The 23,953-nt window shown below is 45.1% G+C and overlaps 2 protein-coding genes across 3 annotated transcripts; both read right to left on the bottom strand.

Moving 5' to 3' along the window:
- Positions 1-1,796: 1,796 nt before the first annotated feature.
- mreg (melanoregulin) lies at positions 1,797-8,590 on the bottom strand. Its single transcript, XM_012816766.3, has 6 exons — positions 8,419-8,590; positions 8,128-8,229; positions 7,806-7,968; positions 6,924-7,014; positions 6,204-6,373; positions 1,797-2,748 (listed from the first exon to the last, which is right to left on the bottom strand). Exons 2-6 carry the CDS (start codon positions 8,217-8,219, stop codon positions 2,530-2,532), a joined length of 735 nt encoding a protein of 244 aa, XP_012672220.1. The 5' UTR covers positions 8,220-8,229; positions 8,419-8,590; the 3' UTR covers positions 1,797-2,529.
- Positions 8,591-9,925: 1,335 nt separating this feature from the next.
- Positions 9,926-23,167, bottom strand: stard3 (StAR-related lipid transfer (START) domain containing 3). Of its 2 annotated transcripts, none has more exons than XM_012816854.3 (15): positions 22,472-23,167; positions 21,626-21,895; positions 20,762-20,839; positions 19,955-20,032; positions 19,709-19,762; positions 16,050-16,167; positions 15,442-15,543; positions 15,199-15,254; positions 14,974-15,066; positions 14,787-14,849; positions 14,137-14,232; positions 12,533-12,612; positions 12,303-12,407; positions 12,083-12,176; positions 9,926-11,813 (listed from the first exon to the last, which is right to left on the bottom strand). In XM_012816854.3, the coding sequence occupies exons 2-15, from the start codon at positions 21,845-21,847 to the stop codon at positions 11,706-11,708; spliced, it is 1,347 nt and encodes a 448-aa protein (XP_012672308.2). In that variant the 5' UTR covers positions 21,848-21,895; positions 22,472-23,167; the 3' UTR covers positions 9,926-11,705. The 2 variants fall into 2 exon arrangements, with proteins under 2 accessions (XP_012672308.2, XP_031422829.1); XM_031566969.2 differs by having other exon boundaries at positions 22,918-23,167.
- Between the last annotated feature and the right edge of the window lie 786 nt (positions 23,168-23,953).

Here is a 23,953-nt window from a genome sequence, read left to right as displayed (position 1 = left end):
AAATGACCTATCGGTGGGAGACAGGGCGTGGGTGATGGGCCCCCTCCCTCCCTCTGCAGGCATCTGAGGAGAACGGGGATTCACAAGCAGACTGAGCTTTCTTGAAAGTGCAGTGATTGACTGGTGAGAGGGGAAAGTTTGAGAAGTTTCGAGGGAGTGCGTGCGTGCGTTCCTGTGTGTGTTTGTGGTCTAGGTGGGTGGGGGTTTGAGAATGTGTGTGTGTGTGTGTGTGTGTGTGTGTGTGTGTGTGTGTGTGTGTGTGAGAGAGAAGATAGAAAGAGCGAGAATGTCACCGTGTCATTTTAATGTCAGCCTGTTCTACCTGCTCTGTGCTCAGGCGGGGGGTGAAAATACTCCACAAACAAGGAGGGATTAGACGATAAAGAGGTGGAAAAATAGATGAAAGAATGGGAGAAGAGAGGGATCACAAAGGATAATTGGGAGCGTTGGTGTCTTAACACACACACACACACACAGACACACCATGGAAACTTGACTGTGGGTTTTGGAACAGCATTACTAAGAGCACAAGGCCAGTTGCTGTGGCAAATTTCAAAACAAACACAAGAGTGTGTGTGTGAGTGCGCGCGCATGTGTGTGTGTTCGTATGTGTGTGTGTGTGTGTGTGTGTGTGTGTGTGACCTTGTATGTATTCAAGTAGAAATTAGATGGCACAGGAGTATATTTCTGCATGTGCATACAAATATGTAAAACTGGCTGCATGTTCATCTGTTACTGTGTTGGATGTGCATGTGCAATTAATCGGCAGCAGACGAAGGCCTAGCTACAGATACATTGTGTAGTGCATGTGTGCTTATCTATGTCGTTTTAAAGGCTGAAAGATACCAAATGAACAGTGTGCACTCAACTGCATGTCTGTAAACAGCATATTAAGGTTGCGTATGGGAGAGCACAGAGTCAGAAGCATGCAAAGATGCTTGTGTGTCTTCCAAAGGCTGTCGCTGTGTTGAGAGATGGATCCATAACAGTGCAACCTGATTATGCAACACAAGAACAGCTGAAAACACAAACACACACACACACACACACACACACACACACACACAGACAGACAGGCAGACACTGAGGGCTCATAGGGATGGTCAGAGTCCGGTCTGGCCTAGAGGGTCTGGCAGGGGTCAGAGGTCATGCACATAACAAGGAGAGAACAGGCACACTTTGACTGGGAGCATGGGTCTCTTGATGGAAATATCAACCCGGCACCAGAAGATATGACACACCCAAGCGCAGCTTGAATAAAAATACACTCACTTACTCTCTCACCCACTCTCTCTCTCACACACACACACACCATAGCAAATTGATATTAATAATACTGGTAGAGCAGTGTGGCAATCAAAACAGAGAGTCTGGCCTAGGACATAGACTCTTTCTCTCTCTCCCTTCTATATTATACTATGCTAAACCTTTTGTCTCTTTGCTCATCTCTCTACCTCGCCTCATGCATTTGTCTCTGTCTCTCTCGTTCCTGCTTTCCCCACTCTATTTTTCTCTGCACGTTGGGAAGAGAGAGAGTACACTTGGTAATTAGTGTCTGTGCTTACTGAAGTGATTTGGCTTTGATTCTACCTGATTAGAAAACTGTGTGACAAGCACACACAATCTATCTCTTGTCTCTTTTTCTCTTGCACACACACACAGACGCACACATGCACGCACACACGCATGCGCGCACACACGCAAACACAGACAAAAAAAACTGATGATCATAAATGACAGACATAGCATGCTTAAACAGACCAGACCATTTATTTTCTTAGTTTCTTAGACTTGCCTAATCATTTCATCACACACTTCCACAGTCCTTCTCTGTCTCTCTCTCTCTATCACAGACAAGGCTGTTTGTTTTTCTGCTCTAAGACACATGAATGTTTCATTAAAGACAGTGAAGAGCAGTATGGGGATCATGAGACAGCCCTGGTGTCTGGGGAGGGACACCAGAGGCCTGAAGCATTTCAGTGGAGCGCTCGGAATCAGTCCCACACCTCTCTGCCACGCCACCGCCTCACGCTCTGGAGACTCCGCTCACAACGTCACCGATTTGCTCGAAAGCATCGAATGAAATGGGTGTATAAGTAGTGGTTGTCTGACCAAATTACATACAGAAAATGTTACTGCCTGTACCAATTTCCAAACAAAGAAATATTGGTGGAATTGCTGGTTTTATTTTGAGATCCGGTCAAAATGTCTAGAATGATCTAATTGCATGATATTGTAGTCTGCTGAAAACTAGTAGAGATCCTGACAATTATGGACTACATCACTAAAGCAAACTCTTTGTATACTGTTGACAATTGGGAATTCTATCACCATGTTATCAGAGGTCATGAACTGCACTGGTGCATTACAACAACAACAACGCAGGTTTTGAAAGTTTAAAACCATTACACCACCTCTTCATTTGAAATGTCTCCCTCAATCAACCTCACATAAACTCTCCAACATGCACCTCATCTCCCCTTACATCCCCTCTCTCCCCCTCCCTCCCTCCTTCCCTCCCGCTCTCGTTCAATCCCTGCCGTTGTAGTCAGGCTCGTCTTGTCCGCTGCCCTCCTCTCCATCCACGTCATCCTCCTCGCCTCTGGCTTGGGCGAGTCTGGCGAGCAGCAGTGGCAGGTTGATGGCCAGTCCAGTCTCCTCTTCCTCATCATCGCTGCCTTTAGGAGGGTAGAATCTGCGGGCCTTCGCCAGAAAGTCGTCTGCCGCATCCAGGTAGATCAAACGATCCTGTAGGTGTGTGTGTGTGCGTGAGAAAGAGAGAGAGTCAAAAAAAGACACAGGAAGACAAAGACCGTTTAAAGAAAACTGGTCAAATCAATATACAATGTACACGTGGTCTAAGCATGCATTCATTTATTGCTTTGTTTTTCATCCAGAAGGTGATATGTGGATAATGCACCCTCTTCGTTTGCTAACTGTGAGAAAGTGAAATTTTCTTCCCCTTCTCACCGTCTCATGAGGAGTTTGGCCCTGGTGTGGACTCCCCCGCCACAATGGTTCGATCCGGGCTCCCCCACCATAGTGGCTGGACCCGGGAGGCCAAATTGGCTCAAGTGAACTCAGCTGGCGGCCCCTATTTAAAGGGCGCCTCGTTCATGAGGACAATCTTTTCTTAACCCTTGAGATGGCCATGCGAGAACTTAACGAACAGGCATGAGAGACTGAAAGGCGTTTGCGTGAAAAACACTTACCTGCTGTGAGGAAGTGTAGTTGTATCTAGCTGTGTGGATACTAACCTGTGCTTTGTCAATGTGTTCCTCCTGAACCTGTGCTTTGTCAATGTGTTCCTCCTGAACCTGTGCTTTGTCAATGTGTTCCTCCTGAACCTGTGCTTTTTCAATGTGTTCCTCCTGAACCTGTGCTTCATCAATGTGTTCCTTCTGAACCTGTGCTTTGTCAGTGTGTTCCTCCTGAACCTGTGCTTTCGTCAATGTGTTCCTCCTGAACCTGTGCTTGGTGTATTGAATGTTCCTTCTGAACCTGTCTGTTGAATATGGTCCATGTGACCTGTGAACAGTTAGTCTGTGTCTAGCAGTCTCTATGATATGCCTAGTTCTCCTTATGTCTGTAGCACTTTGAGTGCGGCCATCTTTTGTGTTTATAAATGTGTGTTTGTTTATTGTATAGACCTGTTTCAGGGAAATAAATGAGAATATATTTTTGTATACAAGCCACCATCTCCTGCACCCTTCTTCCCAACAACACCACCCAGTCCAGTCGCAACCTCCCAAAACAACGTGGGGTGACCGCCCGGTCCCTCACATTTGGTGGCAGTGGTGGGATGGTGACGCTGACGGAGACACTGGGGGGGAGAAGGAAGGACAGCACGACCAGCCAGGCAGGAGACGGACTACCGGCAGCTCAGCTGGAACTGCAGCACGAGCTGGAGCGGCAGCAGGAGCTGGAGCCGGAAGCGTGGTGGCCGACTTGTCTCGCCACCGTGTTGCGAGACTCCAGAAGGGGAAGGAAGTGTGAGAAAGTGAAATTTTCTTCCCCTTCTCACCGTCTCATGAGGAGTTTGGCCCTGGTGTGGACTCCCCCGCCACAATGGTTCGATCCGGGCTCCCCCACCATAGTGGCTGGACCCGGGAGGCCAAATTGGCTCAAGTGAACTCAGCTGGCGGCCCCTATTTAAAGGGCGCCTCGTTCATGAGGACAATCTTTTCTTAACCCTTGAGATGGCCATGCGAGAACTTAACGAACAGGCATGAGAGACTGAAAGGCGTTTGCGTGAAAAACACTTACCTGCTGTGAGGAAGTGTAGTTGTATCTAGCTGTGTGGATACTAACCTGTGCTTTGTCAATGTGTTCCTCCTGAACCTGTGCTTTGTCAATGTGTTCCTCCTGAACCTGTGCTTTGTCAATGTGTTCCTCCTGAACCTGTGCTTTTTCAATGTGTTCCTCCTGAACCTGTGCTTCATCAATGTGTTCCTTCTGAACCTGTGCTTTGTCAGTGTGTTCCTCCTGAACCTGTGCTTTCGTCAATGTGTTCCTCCTGAACCTGTGCTTGGTGTATTGAATGTTCCTTCTGAACCTGTCTGTTGAATATGGTCCATGTGACCTGTGAACAGTTAGTCTGTGTCTAGCAGTCTCTATGATATGCCTAGTTCTCCTTATGTCTGTAGCACTTTGAGTGCGGCCATCTTTTGTGTTTATAAATGTGTGTTTGTTTATTGTATAGACCTGTTTCAGGGAAATAAATGAGAATATATTTTTGTATACAAGCCACCATCTCCTGCACCCTTCTTCCCAACAACACCACCCAGTCCAGTCGCAACCTCCCAAAACAACGTGGGGTGACCGCCCGGTCCCTCACATGCTAACCTAAAAGATAGCATTCCTTTAAGACCCATGCTTAAATCCTTTCCTCTAAACTTTCCTATATTCATGAGGAGTGTTTTTATCGGACCTCTCTCTGTGGGCCCATATGAATAAGCTGCCTGTCTCTCTGTGGTCACACCAGCTGCCAGCACCTCCGGCTTCATTAGCGCCTCCCATCATGCCGCGCGGGAACCCTGATCTTTTCTCTCTCGGCTCCAGCGCCTCCTCAGCCCCACGCTGAGCAGCGCTATGATGGCCCACGGCCTCACACTGTACACATGCAGCACACCCAGGGGGAGCGGACTGTGACCCGCTCAGCAGCTGATTCTGAACAAGTCAGCTGAGAGAACTGAAATAAATAACCGGATGTGGACCGGATGTGGGCCAGACGAGGGCCGGGTCAGTTCCTGACGTGCCCTCTGTGTAAAAGCTCTCTGGAGTGCAAGCCCATGTACTTGGCAGGACTGGTGTTGTGCTTGAGCACAGGTTTCAGGCACGAGTTCTGGTCCCTGCTACTGGCTGCAATCAGTGAACAACAGGGACCCAGATTGCACAGCGGCATGAAATATAGTACATCACAGCCAATGACTGAACATGGAGTATAGCCTTCCTGGGGTCTCTGGCGCCACCCACTGGAATCAAGCTGAACAGCACGCACCTGAAGTGGCCCTTGAAAGAGAACTACGTAGTTTAAGCCAGTGCAACTGAAGCAACTTACAGTGGAGACACCGTCATTTTGCATTTGTGAGTTGTCTCAAGGTCCAGGTGGTAGAACAACATTATCAAAAGTTCAGACCTCAGTCTATGATGACCAATGCACAGATTTAAATGCGTTTCAATATGAATTGTGTAAACGGTCAAGGTGTGTCCACTAGGTGCTTCTGCCTCTGACGCACCCCTTAAATTACCCACTAACCTGTTGTGCAACCACACCGCATGTGTGCTAATGTTTTATCCTTTGATACGTGTATGAATCCATCTGCTATTCTCTCTTCTCCTTCTCTCCTCTCTTCTCTTCCTTTCTGCATTTCTCCCCCCAACTCCCTTTTCTATCTCTATCTCTCTACCCGGCCGGCCCCAAGCAGATGAGTCCCCCCTTTGAGCTGAGGTTCTACTCAAGGTTTCTTCCTGTTAAAAGGGAGTATTTCCTTGACCCAGTCCCCTTAGTGCTTAGTGCGGGTTCAGGCTCTGGGCTCTGTAAAGCGCCTAGAGAAAATTTCAACTGTTATTGGTGCTATATAAATACAATTGAATTGGAGTGAAAAATGCAAAGTTGAGATGTTGGGTCTAATGCACATCTCCCATACAGACGAGCTCTGCTATCTTTACTTCATGCTTAGCGTTGGCTGACTGCTCCTCACCATTATAAAGAGGTATCTCTCGGGCGGCGGCTCATTGCTGCGGCTGTAGAAGATGGAGGTCTCTGAGTGGAGGGTCTGCAGCATAGCGCGGGATTTCGGGGCGTTCCTCATGCGGTCCAGCGAGGCTCCCGCTGACACCGTCAGCAAGGCCTCCGCCTCAGCCATGAAACCTAAGCCAATGAGAGACAGTGAGGAGACGCAGTGTATGACATCACACGGTTGACTGTGACACACAGAGATGTCTCTCTTCTATTTCTTTTCCAGTCTTTTTCTCCCCCCCCTCACTTCATATGAACTCCATTGGGATATTTCAAAACACGGGTGGAAAAGGACAAGGCAAATATAAGTAAAACAAGGTGTCAAGATAACAAAAGAACCACAATTTCCTCTGCCTTGTCTGCCTTTCTGTCCTTCTGTCCTCCTGCCCACTCCTCTCCTCCTCTCTTACCCAGGTTCTCCTGCCCACTCCTCTCCTCCTCTCTTACCCAGGTTCTCCTGCCCACTCTTCTCCTCCTCTCTTACCCCGGTTCTCCTGCCCACTCCTCTCCTCCTCTCTTACCCAGGTTCTCCTGCCCACTCTTCAGGTTCTCCTGCCTACTCCTCTCCTCCTCTCCTCCTCAGGTTCTCCTGCCTACTCCTCTCCTCCTCTCCTCCTCAGGTTCTCCTGCCTACTCCTCTCCTCCTCAGGTTCTCCTGCCCACTCCTCTCCTCCTCTCTTACCCAGGTTCTCCAAGATCATCTGCCACTTGTCCCGCACCTCTCGCCTGACCTCTCTCATGGCTTCAATGTCCACGCTCAGACGACGGAATCTCTGCAGGGACAAACATAAGATGAGACTCACACATCAGGCTGAAGCAGAGATCCATGTTGTGATACTTTGTCCAAAAACAGCCCGGATGGCCATCAAGTTTAACTTTCACCTTATGTCTAAATCAGGAGGCCTCATTCATGACGACATTACCAGGATTCTGTGCTCAAAACACGATTCACATTCACATCTACCTCCACACAGTAAAAAATGGATCTAAGATCACTTAGATATAAATAGATGCAAAATAGATACAGATGACAGGTATAAAATACCATTTTGTGCCTTATGAAGGATCTCAGGACTCAAATATGTGGTGTGGATTGTAACTACTTGATAACAGGGCACCACCTGGTGGTGCTCTCAGAAATGTCACTTGATTATGTATGATTGTCACTATAGAGCTCAGAGTGTGTGTGTGTGTGTGTGTGTGTGTGTGTGTGTGTGTGTTTTATTAATGATTTTCATGTAGGTCTTTTACAGACAGACTATAGAGCAGCTGTGTGTATTTGTGCTTGTATGTGTTTATCTGTGATTGTCATCACTAGATAGTTCTATTTGAGGTATGTTGTACAGCAGCTGTGTGTGTGTGTGTATCCATAATTATCCAGCTGTGTGTGTATCGTGTGTACCCATAATTACCCAGTGGAACTTGACTGTGGTATGTCATAGATCACTATGTAAGTAAGTTGGAGTGTATGCGCATGCTTGTGCCTTTGCAGACCCCATTCTAACTTGACACTGGTATGTTGTGGGTCAAGTGTGTGTGTGTGTGTGTGTGTAAGTAAACGCACGTGTGATCCTCTGTTTGTCTGTTCTCTCTTCTGCAGCAGGTTGTAAAGTGTTCGGTCGTCATCCCTCTCAGAGTGGGAGGGGTCCCCAGGCTCACTCCACAGATTAGTCTCCTGGTCCCGCCTCTTTTGGGCTTCGCGGTTGAAATACTCCAGCGTCTCATTCCTCAAACACACGCACACACACACACAAACACAGTTCAGATCTTAGTCAATTATCCACTGTGAGCATCCGCCATCATATGATATACCAGGAAAGTGACTACATTTTGAGACACGCATAGATTCAACTCTTATGTGTGTGTGTGTGTGTGTGTGTGATTACCCGAGTATGGGTCTCTTCTCTTCCTCATCAGCATCCTCACAGCAGCAGCAGCAGCAGAAACGAGCACAGAACCTCTTGAAGGCCGCACCCATCACTTACTCACTAATACACACCCACACACAGCAAAGAAAGTCCACAACTATGATCCTCTCAGAACACCTTTCACACCATAATGCTACACACAGAAACAGCTATTTATATACCATAATGCCATGCACAGAAACAGCTACTTTCGAACATCATTTAAATGATCAAGAGCATATAAACGTCTATAACATGTGATCTACTCACCGTATGGGTTTATGTAACAGTAAAAGACTGTCACCTGTCAGTGGTGTCTCAGAATAGTGTAGAAGACCTCCACGCAATGCCCGGCTCACCACCGACTTGTGGACCTTTACTGAGGAGGGTTTTCCAAAGTCGGGATCTCAGCCGTCCATCCAAAAATCCTTTAGATGGACAACACAGGTGGAGAGGCCAGAGGTCTTCCACTCACCCACAGGCAAGAGAAATAAGGTGGTTCTCACACTCAAATGGCACCCACTGAGGTTTGTGCTGACGAAGATAGGGCAGCTGTCATTCCACTCTTCTCAAGTCTTTGTCCTCATTGAGGTTCTTGGTGATTCAGGAGAATTGTTCCTTAAGGCATAAGACCGATGCTCCAGAAAATTCTGTTGGGTCCCTGAAGTTCTTTCAGTAAGTTTGTTTCCAGTAAAAAGTTTGAAGATGGACAAATGTGTCCCGTCCAGAGCACTGCAGTGCTCTGCTACAGAGACCAGATGAAAAGATCCCTTACACGCACACACACACTCATTAAAATACACACACACTCATTTACATACACACACTCACTCAAAGGAAGACAGTCATAGTGCAGTCATGTGAACAGACTCCCCTAAAGCCACAGCCATTTTAAAAAGAGGCTCCTACTGTCTGCACTCTCCACCTCATCTGGGGATGTACGGCTTTAGTCAACACGATCACATCACACACACATCATGAACATCACACTCTGTCCAGCACAAGACTCATGGCAACTAAATAAAATAAATAGTGCACTGTCAATAACAAACAGACAGCATTCGTGGTGCTCTTATGTTTAGAGAGATCATGCTGCCATTGGGAGGTGGTTGGGTTTCAGTGTCTCATCTCCCATGTGTGGATGCCTGCTGTGTCTCCTGATCCACTAAGGGTTAGGGTTAGAAAGCACCACTGAATTGCTGTGTGTGCCATGCTGTGTGCGTTCCTGATGGAGTCCCAGCGCCCCGGGGGCCTCCAGGAGTCCCATGCCCTACTGCAGGGGCTCTTGCTCCGATCAGCTGATGACACCAGACCAGCATGGCTCCAGCCTCTGGAGGTGTCCAGACAGCAAGATGGGACATTCAGGTTCCCCCAAAACAGATAGATGTGGAAAAAAAGAACACTTTTGTGCTTATCCCCATGTCATTAGGCATTATGGTTAGGCTTTGACATGAGAAAAAAGAAGGGGGGAGGATGAGGTTCAGAGAATGAAAGTGCGAAAGAAAGAAGGGAATCAAGGGTGGGATGAGTCTCATGTGAGAATCTCATGATTGTCGGGGGTGCAGATAATCATGAGACACACACACACACACACTCACTCAACCCAGCGTGTTGGCAGGGTTCAGAGAGAGAAAATAAGAAGAGGTTTCAGTAATGAAAAGAACAAATCTAATTATTTCAGCATTATATTATAGAACTATGCTTGAATGATAAATGGACATATTCAACTTGAAACCATGTACATCACCTTGCCAACCCATAGAGATAACAGATTCAATCTTTTTAAAATGTACTTTTATTTAGCATTTTAATTAGTTAGTTTTAAATTTAATTTTTTCTTTTTAAAAATTATAGATGTCTCAAGGTTATAAGATTGATGAAAATGGCAAAATCACTAAGCATGTTTCATCAGGAGAACTATAATCATACAGTATTCAGACATTTACAAATAGGCTTGGCAAAAAAAAAAAATAACAATCATTTTCAAGTCCTAAAATGCAACAAAGTGAAAATAAGTCAACTATACTTGGGTGATATTTTTTTGACAGTTCCAAAACATGATCTACACAGTGAGAAGGCACAACAAAACATCCCGTGTAAAACACCAGAACGTTAACAAACCCCGCCCCCCCTCCTAAAAATTCAACTGAAATAAAAACACAATCTGCTGCTGGTGGAGCTCAGTCCTCTTTAACTTTCTGTCCATCACATCTCCACACGCCCATCTGCAGCAATAACTTCATGACAGTCACATGACCGCATGGATTCTGCCACGTTCACTGAGCGCAGCCCCCCCCCCCCCCCCATATCATCACTCCACACAGAGCAGTGAGCACCAAGTTCTTGATGGGTTGAGTGACAGCCAGCAACAACGGAGAACTTCAAAATCTCACAGAGAACTCGTCTGAGGCTAAACATATACAACTTAGCTTGGCAGATACAGATTAAAGGCGTAACATAAACAGATAAAACACATATGACCTCCATGCTTGTGTTAGCACTGTTCTGCCTGATTTTCCACATTAGAGAGAAAGAAACAAGTGTATCCTCTCAGACCACTCCTGAGAGTTTAGTAAGACTAGTAAAGGATTGTTGATGGAACAAAAACTGTTTTGAGAATGGAAACATTATTAAACCCCCATGAAAAATACCCAGATATTTTTATTTATTGTTAGCTTCTGAAGTCATTAAAGTGATTCTCTAGACATTAGTCAAAGCTTTGCCTTGGACCATTCTAAAGTAAGGTCTTGAGTTGTGTTACCATGCATGGTGCTCTTCAGTCAAAGCTTCACAATGACTAACTCGACCAACCTGGGCACGTGCATGTGTGTGTGTGTGTGTGTGTGTGTGTGTGCGCATGTGCTAGTGCTTACTTAAGGCAGTCTCACTGTGAGTGGTTTACAGGCATTACCCCCAAAGGCTCTTCCTGTTCAATGCAGTGAGGAGAGAGTGTGTAAGCGTGTGTACATCATGTGGAAGAGTGAAAGACTGATAGAAGTCTTATTGAGCGGCCAGGCATTCGGATCACATGATGGCAACAACCCTGCTTCAGAAGGTGCGAGAGAGAGAGAGAGAGAGACACATGGCATCAGACATGGCTTCAGCCAAGGACAAAAGCATCATAGGGCTGCAGAAGGCAGCCAGCCTGTACATGGACAATCAGCTGCCAGTTAAGAAGAGATGGGGGAGAGAGAGAGGATGAGGGAGAGAGAGGGAGAAGAATAGTAATAGTAGGTACACAGATCTTTTCCCCCATGGCACACCAGCACACACATACACAGTAAAATGTCCATCAGAGACCAATTGCCTTCAGCAAGAGAATCACTCAGTTTTTCGAACCCGTTGTCCAACTTTTAGGTCCAGTGTGTCCTGTGAGTTCTGGGTTCTCGTTTTCTGTCCGTGTTGGAACGCGTATATGAACTGAACCCTCTTTGAACACGAGTCCCCGAGACCGACCCTCTCCCCCCCTGCTGAGTCTCCCCCTGAGTGATCCCAGAGGGTGCAGTACCTCCTCCCGGTCTGCGGAGGCGCCGTGCAGCAGAGCCTCTGGCTCAGAGTCACCGGTAGGAGGTGCGCAGCTCTGTGATGCGCTGGCGCAGGTGAGCCATGAACTCAAACATGGTGGCGGCCAGAGACTGGTGGATGAGGTACCGCGGCAGACGACCCTGAAAGACGGAAAGAATGCAGGGAAAAATGAAACGTCTGCCACTGACGTGGGAGACACACTGAGCACATTTACACCTATTTATTTAGCAGATACTTTCATTCAAAGAGACTTAAGGTTCAGTGCAGATCAGTATATGTGTGCTGTTTAACAGGCAAAACTATTCTCTTACACACACACACACACACACACAATAAAGACACACAACAGACAGACAGACAGACACACACACAGACAGACAGACAGACAGACAGAGACAGGAGACCTCACCTTTAGGTCAGTGTTTAAGACCCAGATAAAAGTACAGACTGTAGGATTACTGCTCGACTTCAGAACGACAAAACCACCAGGGCCGTTCTCTCCCCTGAAAAGAGAAAGACAACATGGAAAAGCAGCAGTGGAACAGAAATGGCTACCTGACCCAGACTTTGCCAGACGTTCTCTTTAAGCAAAACCCATGAATGGCAGGAAACCTTAGGGATGCACTGACCTGACAAAGCGACTGTGGGGAGGTTTGGCGTCGTGGTTGGTTGCCATGCCAGCAGAGATGTAGCAGTCTCGTTTGCGCTCCACCCGCCGGACGTTTACAAAGTCCCTGAGGGGGGGGGTGGAGAAAGAGACAGAAAATAAATGAATAAATACAAAAAAAAAACCCACCATGTTGTCCAACAGTATGTCCTATATAGGAGTCTATATATGTGTAGTGTGCACTCAGGTCACCTAGGAGAGACGACACCTCCTGCTGCTCCAGCAGACACATCATAGGAGATCAGAGTGTTGTCATCCACTCTCTGCAATATCTGGAGGAGGAGGGAGGGCGAGAGAGCAAAAGAGAGCTCAATACCAAAAGCGCTACATTAGGTATTTAGAGCCAGCTTAGACATGTTACAAGGTCAATATCTGTTAACTGACCTTTCAACCACAGAGCAAGTCCCACTCTTGAGAAAAGTGTGTGCGTGTGCATATACAGTATGTGTGTGTGTGTGTATATATATATATATATATACAGTGGGGAAAATAAGTATTTGACCCCCTGCCGATTTCGCAAGTTTGGCCACTTGTAAAGAAATGTGTGATCTATAATTGTAATGGTAGGTCTATTTTAACAGTGAGACAGAATATCAACAAAAACATCTAGAAAACTGCATTTTATAACAGTTATGAATTGATTTGCATTTCTCGGGGAAAATAAGTATTTGAACCCCTACCAAACAGCAAGAATTCTGGCTCCCACAGACCAATTATGTGCCGAAAGGTGCAGAATAACCCCAGAACTACAGAGGGGGAGCTTGTGAATGATCTCAAGGCAGCTAGGACCACAGTCACCAAGAAAACCATTGGCAACACACTACGCCGTAATGGTTTGAAGTAATGCAGCACTCGCAAGGTCCCCCTGCTCAAGGAAGCACATGTACAGGGCCGTCTTAAGTTTGCCAATGAACACTTGAATGATTCTAAGGAGGGTTGGGAGACAGGATGTGGTCAGATGAGACCAAAATCAAGCTCTTTGGCATCAACTCGACTTGCCGCGTTTGGAGGGGGAAGAATGCTGAATATGACCCCAAGAACACCATCCCCACTGTCAAGCATGGAGGTGGAAACATTATGCTTTGGGGCTGTTTCTCTGCCAAGGGTACAGGACGACTCCACCGCATCAAGGGGACTATGGATGGGGCCATGTACCGTGGAGTATTGGGCTTCATTCCCTCATTCCCTCCCATTGAAAACGCAGCCTTAAGGATTTGGAGAGGATCTGCAAAGAGGAGTGGACCAAAATCCCTCCTGAGATGTGTGTAAACCTGGTGACCAACTACAAGAAACGTCTGACGTCTGTGCTTGCCAACAAGGGTTATTCCACCAAGTACTAAATCATGTTTTGCTAGGGGTTTAAATACTTATTTTCCGGGACAAATGCAAATCAATTCATAACTGTTATAAAATGCAGTTTTCTAGATGTTTTTGTTGATATTCTGTCTCTCACTGTTAAAATAGACCTACCATTACAATTATAGATCACACATTTCTTTGCAAGTGGCCAAACTTGCAAAATCGGCAGGGGGTCAAATACTTATTTCCCCCTCTGTATATATTATATATATGTGTGTGTGTGTGTGTGTGTGTGCGTGCATGCATATGTAACTTGCGTTGTCCAGACAAGCACAGTCCGCACCAGACTCAAATTTGCATGGGCGGCAAGCGTGCTCAAGGAGGCTAAACCCTATGGGTGGTAGCATCTGTGAATGCGTCTCGGGAGTGAGATTTCCTCAGGTGACTCATGGGTGCTGATAAGGCCTGTGCTGATAAGGCTGATATGTTGGACTCACCTGGCAGGCTGATATCGTCTTGTTCCACTGCACCATTTTCTCTGGTTGCAGAATCACCTCCTGATACACCAGTTCAGCAGGACACTGCATGAAGGCCTATATATATGGGTTTACACACACACACACACAAACAGACACACACCAAAATAGACCTGTTGAGCAACATTTCTGTACTGTACAACTGTAACCCTGTATTGACTGTGGCCCCCTCCTCCAGATCCTAAAGATCAGTCACAGTGTTGCGCCATAGCCTCGTCCCTCACACCTGCCCCCATCAGTCAGACGCTACTAATGGGCCTGAGCCAAGGCTGCCAAACAGCTCCAGCTAACCATTCTACACGAGGGTGTGCGCCTAGGAGCCGATCGGGACTAGCAGACACACACACCAACAGTGGGGCCACTGCTGTACCTCTATGGGCCTCGGACACCGGGGAGGCCAGCAGTGGAGGACCTTACAGTGACACTGCAGCCCCACCAAACAACTCTTCATGCCAGTGTTTCTGACCAGGCCTTGGGAAATACTGAGCTGACTGTCTTTGTTGTAAGATAAGAGCAGGACATAAGAGCAGCACATGGCAACAGGACTTGTTGAACTCAAACAAAGACATTAAGGAAGGAAATACATTCTTGTTTTGGGTTGGAATGCCTACCTTGAGGATGAAGGTTTTCCCATGAAAGGGAATTTCTAGGGTGTATACAGAGTCCCCTAGATCCTACAAAAGGGAAAGACGCGAGGTATGCATTAATACAATAATAGAAAGTAAACTCGGATCAAGTGCTCTCAACTTCACTCACACTCACACACACACACACACACACACGCGCTCACACACTCACATTGTTCTTCTCAAACTTCCAGTTCTCCTCCTGAGATAGTATCTGCTCTACCACGGCCATGGCATCCCTCCCCTGCCTCACAAACTCCTTCTCCTGACACAGACAGACAAAGAGGGAGACAAAAATAGTTTGAGACGGTTAAGAAAACATTTCACTCATGGGGTTCAGAGTTTTCTCCGGAACTGGATTCTCATATTGCACCAGTCACTGTAGCTTGTGCAGTACCTGTGTTGTCACAGCTTTCCTCCCCAACCCCTCTTCATCCAACTCTTCATCAGAGCCTGTCACACACACACACACACACACACACACACACACACACACACACACACACACACACACACACACACACACACACACACACACACACACACACACACACACACACACACAGCATTAAATTATATTCTTGCACATCATGTACTTAGCAGAGAAACAGACGAGTGAGAGTGAAAGAGGGTGTGTTACCTGCCAGAGACTCTGGGGGAGAGTAGAACTGGCCGTCAGAGACAGCCCTGGGGTAGATCATAGGAGCACGCTCACACGCTGCATGCACTGCTGCCAGATACGCTGAGGAAGGGAGAGAAAAGGACAGGGAGACAAAGGGTCAATTTCATGTATCCTTTTAATGATGCCGTCTTTTATTCTGATTCAAAAGGTACAGGGTAAGCCCAGGTATTTGACAGATCCTTTAATCCAAAGCGACGTACAGTCAACTTCCAGCGATCGGGAATCAATACCCAGTCAACCACTTGCAAAGCTAACACTAACCACTGCATCACCACACCCTAGACATGTCAATGTCAATTCAACTACGAATACGTCCATTTGTCAAAGCATACAGAAACACTTCAATCAAACACTTCTTCCCCTCCGTCAGTCACTCCCCCCACCCCCCTCTCCCCAACCTCCCCAACCTCCTCACCCCACCCCCCCCAACCTCCTCACCCCCACCCCCCCTCTCCCCCACCCCCCTCCCCAACCGCCTCTCCCCCACCCCCCTCCCCAACCTCCTCACCCCCACCCCCCCTCTCCCCACCCTCCTCACCCCCACCCCTGTACTGGCCATGACTCACCCCTCTCGTCCTCTGCCTCCTGGGTGAGCACTTTGAAGTCCAGGAACCAGGTCTCCAGCCAGGCCACCACGAACGAGGTGATGGGCAGCACGTAGCCAAAGGCATTCTTGTTGAAGAGCTGTGGGGGAGACGACACACAAAGTCTCATATCCCATCTACACTAAAGCCTAATAGCCCTGAGCTGAAGGTGCTAACCTAGGTTGGGGCAAGCTGAGCTGGTGATCCCAGGCTGAGAGTGTTTAAAGTGGATATGTGTTTAAATTCAGCTGCATCCCGTAAAAAGATTAACACCACTCCACACTCCACACTCCAAACAGTGGAGGCCACTGAGTCTCAACCGAAGTGCTGAGTTATAGAATATCTATTGGTGATGACATAGGCTGGACTTGGCTCAGGTCAAGAATACTGGTTAAAGGAGATAAGATTTAGGCTAAAAAATGCTTATTGAAGTGAAGTGAACTTTAGCGGCTTGGGTTTGGTGAATACATCTGTAAGTGCGTGAAAATGTTATATCACTCCCCAAGCGCATCAGTCATGACAAACTTTGTAACCTCCCAACCCTTCAAACTCCAACGAGGGACCAGACAGGGGTGCCCCCTTTTGCCCCTTCTGTTTGCATTAGCAATCGAGCCACTTGCAATTGCAATTAGACAAAACGGCAGTATAACAGGTATCAAAATAGGGAATGTGGAGAATAAAATAGGACTATTCGCGGACAACATAGTTTTATTCCTGATTCAGCTAAAGTGCTCTATTCCAAATTTTCTTAGGTTAATAAATCATTTTGGATCAATTTCAGAATATAAACTGAATGAATCCAAGTCAAATATCCTCTTTCTTAAACAATCAGAGAGAAGTTGTCCCCCAATACAAACCACATTTAAAAATATGTTAGTTTGACTTATTTGGGGATCAAAATTACTCATTCAACAGAGGACCTTGTATCCACTAACTATAGCCCAGTGATATCAGGAGTGACTAAACTTATTAACAGATGGACAACAATGCCAATTTCAATGATTGGCAGGCCTAATGCATACCACTTCCACCACCAACAAACTTCTTCCCAAATATGACTAAAGTCTTCAGAAATGTTATATGGAGTAAAAGACGAGCAAGATTACGCCTCTCTACTATATCTGCCATATGACAGGGGAGGGTTGAAAGTCCCCAACCTCAAATGGTACTACTGGGCATGCCAGCTTTGGACAACCTCCTTCTAGTTCAGACCCAGTTCATCCCTCTCGTGGGTGGCCATGGAAAGAGAGACTTCAGCCAACATACCTCTTCATATGTACCTATACTCAGATAAACCGGATAAACTAAAGACATTCACAGGTAACCCATTTGTTTCCAACTCCATTTGTGTTTGGCATGAAGTTCATAGCTACCTAAAGGTTTCCCTTAAGCTATCACAGTTCATACCCATTTGGGGACACAACAATTTTCATCCTGGGGCAAAAGACAAGGGATTTTAACTATGGGCAGACAAAGGTATTGGCCAAATAGCAGCTCTCTTTCAGGAGGATGTTCTCATGCCATTTGAAGATATCAGAAAACAATTTGACATACCTGCTAAACATTTCTTCAAAATACCTACAAGTCAGAGACTTCATCTATAAGACCCAAAAAAAGCTCTCAATACCTGACCTATCAGCAGTAGAAAATATTGTGGTAAGCCTACACCAGAGAAGAATTTTTTCTATCTTTTATAAGATTTTGTCTTCTGGGACCAGAGACATCAGAGGACAAGAGACTTGCTTGGTGTGCAGACTTAGGGGAGGAGATAACTGGGTCTGAATAGCAAAATACTTGTACCCAAACACAAACATCTAATTCAGGTTTCAGACTGTTACAGTATAAATGGTCCATGAGGCTGTCTATCACTCCAGAGGTTTTGAATCATTTCAATGGTAATATTCCTGATGTATGTATTAAATGTGAAACACATAAAGGGACGCTTTTCCATTGTTTATGGTCCTGTTCAAAAGTACAAGAATTTTGGAGTGGCTTTCTTAGGGCTCTAAAGTGACCATACAGTCATTACCCCTGTACAATCGCTGGGCAAATACCCCTTGCCTATGTACCAATGAGCGTGCCATCAAGTTTTGAGTGTTTCATTTTATATGATTTATTTTATTTTTATCATTATTATATATTTTTTTGTCTGGTAGCTTGTTTCTTATGTTTACTGTATTTGTAACTTGTTGTTCCTTGAAAGGAGAAAAAAACAATAAACACATTTGAAAAAAATTAAATAAAAAATTCTTATTAGAAAAATCCACAGTTGTAGTTATTGGATTTAACATCACCACTGATGTGAACGGCAATCTCTGCCTTTAGCAACTTAAAAGAAATGGGAGAGATAGTTGGTGAAGATGCCAACCCAGAGCTAAACGATGGACTTATTAGTTGCTGTTCACCACTGACCTAAAATGTTTTTGTCTGTTACAAGCCCACGGGAAAGAAGCGTTCTAAAACCGGTTAGTGAGTTAGTGACGTTCTATAAGTCTATTCTATTTACTATAAGTGATGGTAACTAATATTTCAAATCAAACAGCTACACTAATCTCAGTCTTAATGTCAATGGCTCTGTCCCACAAATGAGCATATTGGTGTAAACAGCTCACTAAAGTGTGTGTGTGTGTGTGTGTGTGTGTGTACTAGTGAAGGATAATAGCCAGCATGGACTCTATGATTCAAACAAAAGACTAGGCACAGTCAGCTCAGATATTTAGATCAAACGGATTCTAAAATAATAATTATTATAAAAATGATAATTCCTACACAGTTGTCACAGCAAAGCAACTGACTTAACTACCAACCAGAGTTTTCTCTAACTACACCTTCAATGAAGAAGTAAAACGATGGAAATGGTCTCAATGGTCTTTCACACCCGGCATGTCTGGGGCGAGACTACGATGTAAAAGGCTTCCAAAAAAAAAAATAAGTCTATGTGAAGCTTCACTTAACTAATTATTGGCTTGTTTGGAGGTACTGTCAACCTTAAGGGCAATAATGTGTGGGTGTGTGAACTCATACTTGCACATGTTCAACAGCACTAAGGACCTGGGTGAGATACAGGTGTGAACATGCAAGAATTCAAAGAATATGCAACTGCTTTGCTGACTGTACATTTCTGCGACCCAACAAAGCAAAAAAATACATGCATGCATTGATAATAAAGGGCATGAATGCGTTACATGCTACTATGCAAGTAAAACTGAGTGTGAGTTGGTGTACATGAGTGTGTGAGTGAGTGTGCATGTCCCCATGTGTGTGTGGTATGTAGATGGTGTGATCTTGTATGCAATATCTGTGACGACTTCTGATAGCGAGGGCAAACACACACAACTTCCTCTTCCCCTTTTGAGCAGGAAATCTTTCTATTAAGAAATGCATGTTGGCTGTCATGGTCAACATTTGGGCACCTTTTCAAATCCCTACCACAACACTGGGCTAGTACTGGAGACTGCAGGGAGGTCAGTCTGTATGGTCGGACAAGCGTCGCCGTTTCCCAACTCTTAACATCGTCTATTGTTAACCACGACTGTGAGATATTCCAAAACATCACATCTTTCTTCAACATTATCTTTGGCAAACACATAAAACACACGCACACACACACAGACACAAAGAGGAAATATTGATGAACTCACTTCTGAAAGGACGACTTTGACAACAAGAAAGGCACTAGTCACGAGAGTGGTTATCTGTAAGGAGAAGCCAAACAAGCTAAATGAACACAGGAAGCTTTGCAACCGCACTGGGATTACCAGTATGCAGTTTCAGGTGGTATACAGTCTACTTGTCATGTGATTGAACTTGATGCTTATCTGTGTCAGCATCTGCAGTATGTATGTGTATATATGTGTGTGCGTGTGTGTGTGTGTGCCATGTCTTACCGCAATGACCCACCAATGCCTCAGACGCACAGCAGCATACCCAAGCTGCAAACACAAAAACCTGAAAAGGGCTAAGAGCTGGGAAAGACAATGGGAAGAGAGGTGGACAGAGAGAGAGAAAGTGGCAGAATAAAGAGAGGGAAAAGAAAGATATAGAGGCAGCATTAACATTTCATAAAAATAAATACACACCAACGCTTACACTTACAAAACAAACAATACATCTAAATATGAATGAAACATGTGTTCTCCACACTGTGTGCTACATTGACATCATAGTCCCATATGACGTCAGAGTATATACACACTAAACTGCATTACGTTCTGGCCTGTGTCCATGGGGACAAACATTACGGTGAGCTCAATGGCGTAATTCGCTCTTGAAAGCTCCTGACCCAGTTTACATAGCACTTGACCATTCTCGACCAACATAATCAACCAGAAACAGAAACCATTTCATTGGGGAATGTCCAGCTTCCCTGTACCCAGTTCCTGTGTTGGTTTTCCTTGAAGTGGTCATGGTTTGGGGCTAATGTGCTTCACAGCTTTTTTGTTAATGTTTGAAAAAGGTTGGTTGTGGTTTAAGTAATAGTGGTACACAACTGCTTTGCATGCGTGATGAATTAAGACCGACACTGACAGGAACTGAGCAACTGAATGCTTCCCAGATGACGTCAGTAAGGAAATACGAGGGGGAATGCCACAGAGATTACCGTCAGATCTCAGTGGTGTTATTAGCATATCATAATCAGTCTTTTTGTGGGGAAGTTCAAAGGTCGCCTTGATCAAATGCTCCACGGTACTTACGAAGATGTCAAAGAAAGAGGACTTGAAGTTGTACTGGACGACCTCAGCCTGTAGACTCTCCCAAATGTTCTTATTGATCTGATCAAAAGAAAAGACAAACAGTTGACACAGGAAAGAACAAAGAAGGGGGGTTAATCTATACTATGGCACATTTCCTGCCATGTCAAACCATACATTTACATAGGTCAGGAGGAAACAAAAAAGTGGAAGTCCATAAAAAACATAGAGAGAGAACCGTCTTAGCAAGCAGAGGATTCACTCCAACAAAGCGCACTGTTAGACAGTCACATGCGGGGCGATAGTGGTTCAGGAGGTATGAACGGGTAGATGTCTGAGGCATTCATCTATAAAGTGCTTTGAGTGTTCTATGAGTAGAAAAGCTCTCCATTTACACGTCAGCCTGCTTTTTGAATTTGTTTTGTTTTTTAACTTTTTTGAGACACTGCCTGGGTGGACGGCGAGAGAGAGACACCGAAAAAGGAGTGAAAAAGGAGAAATGAGATGGTGTGAGATAAGGGAACAGAGATATGAAATGCAAACAACGGGTCTGGGGAGAAGCAAACATGTCAAGTGTGAATGGATAGGCCCAATAACACAGTAGTACGCTAACCCTCCTTCAATGGGAAATGGCAGTCCGACTTTAGAGTCAAGGTTAACAGATTCATTAGATGGCCTGCACGACCAGTTTGTTTCTATAGCGTATTTCATTCACAAAGGCAATTCAAAGTGCTTTACAGTATACCTTATAGACAGAAAAGACTTTTTACAACATAGACAAAATCAGGCTACAAATGAATACAGGTACAACAGAACTCTTCTGGAATCTAAACATCCCCTGAATCGCCACCCGACACAGGCACTTACATTCAGCTCAATGATCCAGAGAAGGGAGATGAAGAGGAGGTCAAAGGTGACGAAGAGGCAGAAGGTGCGGCGGACGTCTGAGATGGCCCTTCGCTCAGCCGGGGGGGTTGGTAGGTAGTACGGATAAGGGATGGAGAGTGAGGCCTGCGAGTAGGACGCATTGAGGGAGGCGATGGCAGGGAGGCTCCCCACAAAGTCATTGTGGTCCATTCCACCCGGCATGCCTTCTGACAGGGGGAGCACGCCAATTGGGAGGGAAATGGGGAAGCACTGAAGACAAAACAGCAGAAAAATTGTGGAAGTGGTTAAGCAACGGTTTGAGGATAAGACTATGGCTATTGTGTGGATCAAAGATTATTAGACATCCTGACACACAATTCTAACATCACACCTTCAATGTAAGTTGTGATGCACGTTTGGGTCAAATAGACTGATGTTATGCAAAAGTGTCCTAAAGCTGTCACATGAACGTCTTTCGGACGTGCAGTTCTATACGTTGTCACTCTTCTACAGTACTCGTAAAAGATACAACACGCAAACAAACAAATCATGATAACTTGCCAGCATGAACAAACAAAGTGAGGACGAGTGGACTTTGCTATGGTGTGGATATGCTGAAAGACGGCTCTATACTGATTAGATCCAAATCCCTGTATCATTAAAGAGCACTTATTTCTTCATCAAGCCAATTTCATTAGCCTATTTTTGGTAAATACAAAGTAACCTGTGACCTGTGTGTATTCACAAACCTTTGACATAAACAAAGACCTTCCGTAGTTACAAAAGCGAAACGGTTAAGGCCGTTTCTGGTTCTGTAAACAGACCATTACATCAGTATGAACTTACCAGGAGTTGTTGCAGGTTTATCAAAAGTTGGCTGGCACACTGCAGACCGTTCCTATCGAGCTAACTCATTCCCATTGATATCCAAAGCACGTAACGACAGCTTGCTAATACAAGTTAGACAAAGATAGAAACATCCCTGTGTACCCCTAGTACACGTTGGAAGGGTTTTTCAGAAATAGATGATACCATTTCTAACAAACTAGGCCTTACTGCCTGAACTCACAGCAAACTAACGTTAGCCTTTGGTATCTTGCCTGACTGACATAACTATATTACACATGGCTAACTTAGGTTACCCTTTTTATGCAAATGCTAAAATCGTTACATTTTACCCCCCTTACTGCCACAATTCTCCCAAAATGCTACCATTTTTAGGACACTGAATCAGTGCAGACAACAATATCCCAAACCGCACCGTTATTACCCAGACTATCCCCCAAACTCACCAGATTACTTGTAATGCATCGCAGATCAGCTGCTCGGTTTCTTCCGTGAATGCCGCGTTTAGCCGGATGCGGGTTACTGTGTCACTTCCGCAAGAGCAAATCTCATGTGTTTTGGGTTGACTTCACATCTGTACATTGAAATTCTTTGGCCACATTCATTTAAAATAATCGCAACTCTATAGGTTAACGACGATAATTACTGTTTTAGAATAGTATGCTAATCCTGGGACAACTACTTAGAACTCTGTACTGGACCAATTTCGCTTTTGCTGGCTTGCTGATTTAATGTGCTTTGTACACCCCTCTCTCTTAGGCAAAAAATCAGCTAGTGCCCTATCAGAGAATACCTTAAGTTTGAGTGCCCAACAGCATCAACGTGCCTACTAGGCCATATCCCTACAAAACTACTTAAACACGCACTACCCTTATTAGATAAGACACTACTTAAAGTAAAGAACAATTCACTCATTTTAGGATACGTTCCACAATCATTCAAATTAGCAGTGATCAAATCTCTCAAAAAACCTAACCTTGATTCTGATAACATGGCTAACGATACGCCTATATCCAAACTTTACTTATGCATGAAACCTGACAAAATTGTACAACTAGAAAGTTGTACAACTTCCTGCTCCTTAATTTAGATAAAACTGAGGTTATGCTTGTAGGCCCTAAAAAAATGTAATGACATTATCTAGCCATCTACCCACACTCGATGGCATCTCATTAACATCCAACACTTGCACCAAAAATCTCAGTGTAATTATCAACCAAGACCTCCTACTTGACTCACACATAAAACAGACCTCAAAGAAATATTTTCATCTTTCATCTATTGCCAAAATCAGAAAAGTCCTATCATTCCAAGATGCAGAAAAACTAATCCATGCTTTTATTAAGTTGCGAGACTACTACAATGCCCTTCTGTACGGAGCAACAACTGAATAAAGAGCCTCCAAATTATACACTTACTAAAACAAAAAAATATGAACATATCTCACCTGCACTTGTCTCCCTGCACTGGGTCCCTGTCAAA

The sequence above is a fragment of the Clupea harengus genome, chromosome 1 (assembly GCF_900700415.2).
Source record: "Clupea harengus chromosome 1, Ch_v2.0.2, whole genome shotgun sequence".
NCBI classification, from domain to species: Eukaryota; Metazoa; Chordata; class Actinopteri; order Clupeiformes; family Clupeidae; genus Clupea; species Clupea harengus.
The sequence above is the reverse complement of the archived record's forward strand: the minus strand, read 5'-3'. Positions and strand labels throughout refer to the sequence as shown.